Below are 11,053 nucleotides of genomic sequence, written 5' to 3'. Positions count from 1 at the left end.
CATCAAAATTGTTGTCTCAAATTCTACAAATTCTAGCCACAGATGGTGATACAAGGATCAAGATTCTCTCTTAATCTGATTTTTATCTGAACAAATTATATTAATATGATTGGTAGTTAATAAATTAAAAAGAAAAAGTAGTTAAATCCTAATCATCCACCAACATTAAAATACAAATGGCACAAGATTTGTAAAAAATCAGGAATGCTCAGATCAGGAGAGGATCATGATCCGGTGATATAAACACAAGGAAGAAGCTCGGTGTGCCATGCGTGCAAGACAAGACTAGTCATATGCGAGTGTTCACATCTCAAGTATTCTTGATCCAATTGCAAACTCTATGAATATTTTAGAACCGGCTCAAGTAGATGCTAATGGAAACGAGCGAGAAGATGTAATGAAGGCAAATGAGCCAGTGGATCTATTTCTTGGACTTGAGAATGGATTTTTGATATTTGTATTTTGTTAAATGGAATTAACATGTTTGAGATGTTACAATGATAATTGCAAAAGGATAAATTGATGCCAAATTGTTTCGAATTTTTGAAATGTTGGGAATATGCTTGTACTTCTCAATAAATTTACTTCTCTCACAGATAGAGAAAAAAAAAAAACAAATATGGAGGTTTGGATGATTGATATATTTAAATAAACAATTATTTTCTAAATTAAAATAAAAAAATCTAAAAAATAAAAAGAGAAGAAAATATTATAATTATTAATAGAAAGGGGTATTTTTAGTATTTATGGGATGAATTTACAAAATATATTCAAATTATTATTATTATTAATGGGTTGGTTTAATCAATGAGGTGGTTTTACAGAAAAGAAGTGGGAAATATCACTGCCCAAAGTAATAGACACGGAGAAATGAATAAAAATTCAATTCAGTCCTTTATTTTTTATTTGTCATATATATATATTCTTTTTTTCTTTTGAGACATGTACATAGGTCCGCCCCTATGCACTTCTTTTGCTTCATAAGAATTACTTGGTACCATTTTCGCTTCTTTTGCCTTCGTCATGGTCAAGTTTAATAGTTCAACAACGGTAGCAACACTAGGAAGTAGGAAATACTATTGATTTGGTATCATGCGACCGTGATATGGATTAATTACTTAAGTACCTAACATAATAATAATAAGTAACACAGCAAGAAATTAAATTATTAAAAAATAAAATATTTTTTACAGGAGAAATAATAGACATCCCAAATAATTTATCATTCATTAAGTTTTGTGATAATTCTTCTTAAAAACTACGTTATCTCACCGTATATATTCTTTTAAATTGCTTGTGGGCCACCTGACCTGGGCCGATGGTAGGCAAGTGGGCTAAAAAAACTTACCCCTCCAGGACCCATGAATGGGCCAATGCTCTCACTCCCATTGATAGTTCAAGCAAAATCAAAGAAAAGTCAACATAGGCTAATTGATAATATTTGATATGAGTAATGATACAGCAGCAAACTCTTGTACAAATTTATTTTGTACAAACTGACGTGGCATTAATTCATTGGTTGAATGAAAATATAAATTAATAAAAATAAATCATGTGGGCTAAGTGATATTTAATTCAACCAATCTTATCATGCCACATCAGTTTGTACAAAATAAATTTATACAAGAGTTTGTGGCTGTATCATTACTTATTTGATATAGTTTAATAAAAGGTTGCAAGAAATATCTACCGAATATAAACACGCCCACCATCTTTGAAATTAAACCGCATGTATCAAGTACATAGCAAGAAAACCAAAAGAAAAAAACTCATCAGAGAGAAATCATAATGATTGACATAAATCACAGGAGGGTTCACACTAATGGAATATGGATGCACATAGCAGAAAAAGGGCAAGGACCCCTTGTTCTGCTCATTCATGGCTTCCCTGAACTTTGGTCTTGCTGGAAGTACCAGATAAATCATTTGGCTGAGCATGGTTACCATGTTGTTGCGCCCGATATGCGAGGCTACGGGGACTCAGATTCTCCTCAGGATCCTGAATCATATACAATTTTTCATCTCGTTGGCGATTTGATTGGCCTTCTGGATGAGCTTGGAGAAGAACAGGTAAACGGTTGTAGCTTTCGTGCACAGATTTTACATGACATATAAATTTTTTAATTGATAGGAAGGCGATAAAAAAAAAATAAAATGGCATATGATCTATTTTCCATTAGACTTGGATAAGAACTCACGTTTCTAATAACTTTTATTATGATATACATTCATAAAATATCCACACTTCTACGTATGAGGACGTACACATATACGATGCATTTTAATTTATATAAGTCCGTGATTAAATCCCAACCGATGTAGTATTCACTCGTTAGATGGCTGTTAAAATAGTTTTACAAATTATAAAACTCATCGTCTAATAAATAAGTGACAAATAGCATTGCGATTGAAATTAAGTTTCAAATGTTGGGATCATTAACATTATCAAATGAAAAGTTGGTTCTAAAATGATCAGGTATAATCAATCATTTTATTGTGCAAATAAATAGATAAGCTCACATTAACTCGTTCGTTTTGGGATCAATTTGGGATGTTCTTTTCCTTTAAAGAGAGATTGAGAAAAAAAAAATCTATATTGATTCACATAAATGCAAAAGAAGAGCTTCTCGGTTGATTCAAATTTCCCCAGCTAATACAATTGATTTGTACTTCCTAAAGCTGCAAAATGATTTTGTTGTGTTGAACAGGCATTTGTAGTGGGACACGACTGGGGTGCACAAATTGCTTGGAACCTCTGCCTCTTTAGGCCAGATAGGGTAAAAGCTCTTGTTAACTTAGGTGTTGCTTACATGCCACGCTCCCCGGAACTCAAACCAACTGAAATATTTTCCAAATTATATGGAGAAGGATTCTACATTTCTCAATTTCAGGTAACCTATTAACAAATTTATTCTAGTTGTTCACGATTTTGTTTCACAACTTAATAAACCATCTGGTTTCTTCTTGTACTCAACAGGAGCCTGGAGTTGCTGAAAAATCGTTCTCCAAGTATGACTCTTTGACAGTTTTGAAGAAGCTTTTGCTCGTAAATGCTCCTGATATTATTGCCGCTCCCGCTGGAGTTGAAATCATCGACTTTCTTCACACCCCATCTTCATTACCTGAGTGGGTGAACTTGGAAGATCTGCAATCCTGGGCAGAAAAATTCAATGCAACAGGTTTCACCGGGGCACTGAACTACTACCGTGCCATGGACAAGTAAGATGTCACAACTCAACATCATTTTGAATTGCATTTGGTGTGTCACATAATTAGGTCACAATATTTGATTGCGTTACACAGCAATAGCTTTGATTTTGGTTTATGAATTTATGATTTATCATCAATGGATTGATGCAGGAACTGGGAGCTAACAGCACCATGGCAGGGTGCCAAGATTTGTGTTCCTACGAAGTTCATAATAGGTGACAAGCATATGGGATTTAAATCATTTGGGACTGAAAATTACATCAAGGGCGACGAATTTAAGACTCTCGTACCTGATCTTGAAGTAGTCGTAATTCGGGATGCGCAGCATTATATTCAACTACAGAAAGCTGAGCAAATTACTGAAGAAATTCTGTCCCATTTCCGTAAGAAATCAATAATTTGTGCAACTCATTGATTGGTGAAAACTTTATGTGTCAAATCAAAGTTTTAACTCTTTACGGGGATGTCCCGGGGATAAAGGATCATTGAGTGTGTTTTTGAAGTACAATGGGTAATTGATTCCATTCTTATCGAAATGGTGTTTTCTTGTTAGGTTTGATTACAGCTTTTAATATGCCCATCGATTTGGGTTCTTTTGTCTATTGTGTGGTCCATAGGAAATTAAAGGCTTAACAGTACGGGGATCGGGAACTTATCCCTTCAAAGTTTAGGGTTTTTTTTTTTCATTTTTTTGGGTACATGTTGAAAACGATCTACCATAAAAGGAGGACGAAACTTGCATGGGCATGTCACTTTGTGGCCAAATTAATAATGTTTGTATTTTAATTCGCATGACATATAATGTAATGTGTAATGTGATGTGAGTCAGTTGTTTATTCTGTCATTTTATATTTACGCAGATATTTATAAGAAAAAAAAAATTTCCGTGTATGTCACATAAATATAACTGCAACTTTCAATAAATCTTGTGCAAGTTAAAAATAAAATAAATCGTTTGCAACTTTGCATGCGCTTTTAGATCATCGACGGACAACAATTACCTCAATTAGGCCATTGTTGTTATTATTATTATTATTTTAAGTGGGGGATGAAATGGGCAGTTTCGGCCTTTTAGGTCCATGGAGGGGAAGGTTATTTCTTAGGACATTTTAGCTCATCGTGATTTGTGAAGAGGATCTCACTATTAGCAATATGATACAATGAATTTGAAGCTCCATTACTGAAAGTGCATAATCATGACAGAGATTTTGAGTGGCCCCAAAGTCACCACCAAATGGTCAAAATAATTTCAGAAACTGCGAGCAGACAGAAACCAAACTTAGGATACATTGGCATGAGCAGGAGTTTTGGTTTTTTCTCCATTTAAGTGCTAAAGCAAAGCCTACACAGTGAAAGTGGAATTGCCCAAATTTGTTGTTAGGTGAAAGAGAACAAAGATCACACTCCATTCGCATCATAATAACCTTTATAGTGTTTTGTTGTCCTGTAGACATAATTTTTTTTCTTTTTTTTTAAGAATTACACTAAGCTTAAATTTTGTAACATAAAATGTACAATTTATAATAAATTACGTAATTTATAGTACAAAATATTGTAAATCTTATATTTAAAGTAATAGGATACCAATTGTTCAAGTCCTTCCTAGAGCATGGGTGAGAAAATATTTTCCTTCAATTATTTGAAAGTAAATTTTACTTACTTGAAGTTTAGATGTCTAAATTATACTATGTCGGTGCTCTTTACGAAGAGTCTCGATAATTTTAAATTTCATTATTAATAGATTATAGTACAATCTGTGAAAAATATGTATTAATTATGAAATGTCGATATTTGCATTCTCTTTTAAACAGGATTCCAAAATTATAAGACATTTTTTCATTTGGCTTTCAAAATAATTTTGTATAAAGAAAGAATTCATAGTCATATTTTTTATAAAAAAAATGAGGGAAAATAATCTGTTAATAAATTATAAAAATCTCCAAGTGTTTTTGACGAATTGCATGCATTACCGCATCAGAACAAATCCCAACTAACAAAACAAAAATAAAGCGGACAGAGCAAAGAGGCGAAGACGAAGAAGAGTCTGAATAGACCCTTTGGCCCCTCGCGTCCAATGTGGGCCCCACTGTCATTACAAGTGGGCCCCAAATTTGTCCCTGCTGACCTCACCAAGTGATGGAATTGGAACTGATCCCCATTTAAGCACACACATACCATTGGATAGTTTGGATGATCGAAATTTGTTGATCCGATTTTTAAAAGCAACATGGGACCCACATCATTGTATAAAATTCATTACGCGTTTCATTGATCATCGACACGTGTCCCCTGATTGCAATTTTAATTTCTTTAAGTGATTACTTGTCAAACAAGAACAATCTATTTTTCAATGCAATTAACCAAAATGACAATAATAGTAACATTACCGACTCAATTAAATAAATAATTAAAATTTGGAATACAAAATTATTACAGCTGGAACATTTCAATGCAAAAAATTTTTTAATTGTTTATGAGTTAGTTGATTTGGGAAAATAATATAATTTTGTAATAAATATATCTAATTCTTTTGATTATTGAAGGTATATTATTATTTTGGATTATTAGACTCCAACGTGCCGGCCCAGGTTTGGCTTAGTGGCCCGCCGAGATTTAATTAATTAAAGTTTGGTATAAAAAGGGCTCAACCAAATGTACCCTTAAAATAATATAAAATTTTATATAATTGATGAATTATTAAACAATTGTAATAAAAATAATAATAAGTTGCAATAAAAAATATATAATCATATATATATATGATTTAGGGCTTTAGGCGCCCATTATTCAAAGTTTGGCCGTCGGCACGCCATCTTATGAAAACTATATAATATTTATCGATTCCTCTTTTCTCTTAGAACGCGTTTGGTGTGTGCTATTTTACGGGTGTGATTTAATCTATAATTTTAAAGCTCTGTTCAAGAAAAAATAATAATTACATTTAGTATTAAGTTCAGTTTCGACCCTAAAGTATGTAAATATTTACATTTATAATTTTGAAGTTGAGACAAATTTAATTCATAGTTATTTGATTAAAAAAAATCTAAGGGTAGGATTACATGTGCTTTAGAAGGTAATTTAAACACCCTTATTAAAGTATATATAATGTGATTTATTATTAAAAATACTTTATTATTAAATAAATATAACATTATTTGTTTTGATCTAGTACATTCATTCAACATGCAATTTTCCTATTTGAAACTCTAAAACTTTTTTATTTTTACCTTCTTAACAACAATGAGCTTGGTCAAATATTTAGGAAGGAGCAAAAGATTTTTAACTACAACCCTTTTGAATTTTAATATGAAAAATAAAAAAGGCTTCATGGAACATAATTCGTTGACAAGTAATTGCCTTGCTTTTATTTAAACAACTAAGCTTTAATCCACGAAGGTTGATCATAAAACAAGATGAATAATGAGCTCGAAGTTGGAATACAAAATAAAAATAGTAATAAATAAACAATAATGTTGTGTTTATTTAATTGAGACGCTAATCGTAAATTATATGAGAAAAAGGAAAAAAAATATAATTATATAAAGAACTATATATATATAAATAATTATTAAAATAATAATATCAATTTGTTATAATTAAGATAATTTAATTCCAACCGAATTCAATGAAATGGGTCATAAGGTTGGTTTTTGAGATGGAGGGAGGATGATACGGATACCCACTTTTTTTCTTATGATTTTGTAAATAAAATAGTCATAAATTAGGGTTCATTTTTCCCAGGCTAGCTCAATTAGGGTCCCATAGCTTGAACTAACTTGATAAAGAAGAAGTAATTTAACATTAAAACTTGATTAATGTTCAGGTAATTATGGATGCCTTTTATCTCTTATCTTAACCTATTTTGACTTATTATACTCAACATGATTGTCAACTTTCAAATAATTTATAACGTTTGTTGGATGAACAAAAATTAAACCCACCTTACATCAAGAATAGGAGTAGAGTAGTAAATGATATATAAAGTTAATACTATTATAACTACAAAAGGATCTATTCTAAAATATGAGGTGGGTTTTACTCAAAATTTTCAAACAACAGAGGACAAGCCTTATTTTCCCGTTTAAAATTAATTCGGTCTCAATATTGTAACTATAAAGAGGTTTTACTGTGTATATATATATAATAATTAAAAGATAACCAAATTTATTAAGGTAATATAAAATATTTAATGATCATTCACATGATTCAACCACAGTGTCGTGTGATACCATACCATTCAATCTAGACACCATTATATGAGGAGAAAAATTAAAAAAAGATAACAAGATTTTACGATTTGATATTGGCAAGACCGAGTCACAATCTCGATCACATAAGTGAGCACAAGATTTAATTTACCTTTATCTTTTGAAAAAATAAATAAATAAAGCAGCCTAAAAAGCAGGAAAAAGAGTAAAAATCCTTTTGCTATTTAACAAACTAATCAAAACCACTTTAATATTTTAAAATACATTCAATTCCTCTTCAGAATTAATTTTTTTGCTAATCATATCATTTTACACTTGGTGGTTATTTAATATTGGGATTTCGAGTACTATTAATTATTCATTAAGTGAATAATGTTTTATAATCATTATTAATTGAAAACGTAAATGAAAAATTATGGAAAAAGCAACAAAGTTTTCATCATGTTAATTCTGAAAATTTAAATTCAAAAATAATGTCTGTGTGTGTGTAGGAAAATTATCAAGTAGGGGATAAATTAAATGATTAAAAAATATAGATGGCAATACAATATTTTTTTGTCATTTAGTATATTAAAATATGTATTTTTTATTTTTTAACTTATCCTTGATTTAATGCAGTTAGGAATCCCTTATTAAAAGTTTATACACATGTATTATTTTTTGGGAGAATAATGAGTTAAGGATATATGTATATAAATATATAACTTAAACTTATTATTTAAACTTATATAAATATACAATTTAAACTTATTATCCTCCAAAAAAAAAAACATGTACACACATATAAATTCTCAGACGTAGGATTTCATGCGAATTCTCTATTATACTATATGGCACAAATAATTAAGTGACTAAAAACACTATAATGCCATATGATATAATAACAAACTATACAGAATCGATTTTTAGACATCTACACTTGAAAAACTTTATATCCTTTGTAATGAGATCATTCTGAAATATATATAAAAAAATTATAGATTTTAATGTATTAGATATTATATTTTTATTTATTAATATGTTAAAATTTATGCTTTGTTATTAGTTATTAATATTTTCATATTTTATTAAAATCTGTACTTGGAAGGTTTTAGGATTCGATCCATTTTGTTAATTTAAAAGACAAAGGTTGGGGGAAGGGGTTTCGCTCATTTTCTCATCGGAAGACTAAGGCCGAAGCTTTGTGTCAGGAAATCAGAAACCCACTTACGAAATCATACGTAGGGATGAGAGTGAATCTTGGGATATCACGCCTTGTCAGCCAATCACATCTCTTCTTTTTAATTTATTATTATTTACCTTAGATTTCATCTTCACTTTTCACGGAATCCAATGACACGTGTCCTCCTCTCACCCTGCTATCGTATCCATTCATCAAGCCCCTACTTACTACGTCAAAGTTCCGATCCCAGGCAGCTTTTACTTCCTCGTTTCTCTTGTTGCCCCTCCACTTCTACTTAATTACTAGTCTGCCCAGTTCCTTCAATTTTCAGCTAATAGAGGGTCGGTAACGGATCTCATTAATTAATTATTGCATTTTGCTTTATCTTGCAAGCTAAACAATGTGAGTTATATATATTATATCATTTTTGTTTGTTTGGAGCAACAAAATTTCATAAATCTTTTGCCATATTTTTCAAATATTTGGTATTATAATTTTTAGTTGTGTGTGGCAACAATTCAACAACTAACCTTATTAATTAATTATGTTTTATTAAAGTTTTGCTAAAATGTTCAACTTGGTACCATTAAAAAAAATGGTAGTGTGTCATGCTTCAAGTTATTTTATTGAATTAGTCTTTTAGTACTTCTTTTCAAATATATTAAATAATAGTAGGGTCAGTTATAAATACTGTAAGAGACTTTTGTTATAACTTATAAGTTGGTCAATTCAACATAAATTGATCATCGATTTTGATGGACTTTAATTTATATGATTAAAATCAATTAAACTTTCATAATATGTGATGGAGTTGAAATCATCTTATTGATTTTAGATAAGATCATGCTTACCCACTTGAAACTAAATCATACTCCAGTTAAGTTAATTATGAATTGGAATTCAACCTAATATTGAATTGCATACTTTTCTTTTGATAAAATATGTGCAATTGCTGTTACTAATCTTCATTATTGCATTGTAATCTCAACTAATCTTTATAAACATATTTACAAAGTGACCTCAAAATGGACCCACAAACTCTTAATCACTACCCAATAACAATATGATGGAGACAACCAAATACATGTCATGGTTTATGTCATCTACTTCCATTGATTTTTCTTTTTTTTTTTGTCTTAAAAAATATTCTCATCATACATTATAATATAAATTGCAGAGATAAGGGGTCCACAAAACCAATTTTTGCAAAACCTACTATTGTCATACAAATTCATAATTCATAGGACCCATAATCATGATCGTTCAATTTGCATAATATTTTATGTACTTTTAGTCCAATTGCCAAACAATTGATCTTTTCTGCCACTTCTTATACTATCAGAGAGAAAATGACCCCATTGATACGATGATGATCAGAGAGAGAAGGTGATGATGCATTGATGCTTCATGTTAGTCAAAAAATTGAAAAGTTGTGAGGATTTTTTTGGAGACTTTCCATGAAAATCTAAGCATGTGGGTACATCCTATTTGGACGATCTTCCATAAAAGGACAAATGCATGCAATATGAGAGCAGTGTTTATTACTCTTATTTTATTTATTCAATGATTCAAACTTCTTTTTTTTTCAAATATTTAGATTCAATATTTCGAAGAATTTGCTTCCATGTTAAATTTGATTTTATTTATGTATTAAAAAGTTAGAAGAAAAGACACTTTGCCATTTTTTAAATTTATAAAAGAGTATTTTATCAACATGTATAAATAGTTTAACTACAATAAAAAAAATAAAAAAAATTCACATCTGAAGAGTAAATAAATAATGCTCTATACATTTATTAATATAACGATATGTTTTAGTGTTAGTATCTGTTTTATAAGGTTTATCTAATGATTATAAATAATTATTTGATCTTATAAGTTCTGTTCAAAATTTTTCATCTTTGTTAAGAGTTTTTGGAGTTTAGATAAGATATTAAGCTTTTACTAATAAAAAATTAAAATTTGAGAGGTTGGAGAGCTTTTTTTCTTTTTTAAAGTTTAATAGTTTAAAATATCTATTATTCATTTTATATTCTTATTTCATTCTTTTTATATCATCAACTCAAAAACTTATCTATTAAAATAGTTTTATGGTGTTTAATAAAATCTTACATTAACAACCAAATAATTAATTTTTTTTAATATAAGCTATACTTATAAAAGATTTATTAATAAGAACTCTATTTCAATAAGTTCTATTTAAAAAATTATATCAAATGGAGCTTGGGTTACTTAAATCAATGGACATTATTGTTACTATTCATTTTTAAAAATTTAGATCAAATTATGCCAGTTGATTAGTCCAAAAGTTGATTGTGATGTAAAAATGTCCAAACGTCTTCGTGTCTTACTAATAATAGCACATTTTGAAGCTGCAGCTTCCCCATAAAGCATGCATGTAATATAATTACTGTTTGGATTGTTTTTATTAAGTAATTTATTGAACTTAATCCCCATAATTATAGCTGTTTCT

At 29.7% G+C, this 11,053-nt stretch overlaps 1 protein-coding gene across 1 annotated transcript; it reads left to right on the top strand.

Moving 5' to 3' along the window:
* Positions 1–1,646: 1,646 nt before the first annotated feature.
* On the top strand, positions 1,647–3,734 carry LOC18034397 (epoxide hydrolase A). The gene is made up of 4 exons (XM_006423326.2): positions 1,647–2,070; positions 2,709–2,891; positions 2,978–3,219; positions 3,361–3,734. Exons 1-4 carry the CDS (start codon positions 1,789–1,791, stop codon positions 3,623–3,625), a joined length of 972 nt encoding a protein of 323 aa, XP_006423389.1. The 5' UTR covers positions 1,647–1,788; the 3' UTR covers positions 3,626–3,734.
* The last annotated feature ends 7,319 nt before the right edge of the window (positions 3,735–11,053 follow it).

This window comes from Citrus clementina, unplaced genomic scaffold, assembly GCF_000493195.1.
Source record: "Citrus clementina cultivar Clemenules unplaced genomic scaffold, Citrus_clementina_v1.0 scaffold_8, whole genome shotgun sequence".
Lineage (NCBI taxonomy): Eukaryota > Viridiplantae > Streptophyta > Magnoliopsida > Sapindales > Rutaceae > Citrus > Citrus x clementina.
This window is presented reverse-complemented; position numbering and strand designations above follow the sequence as displayed.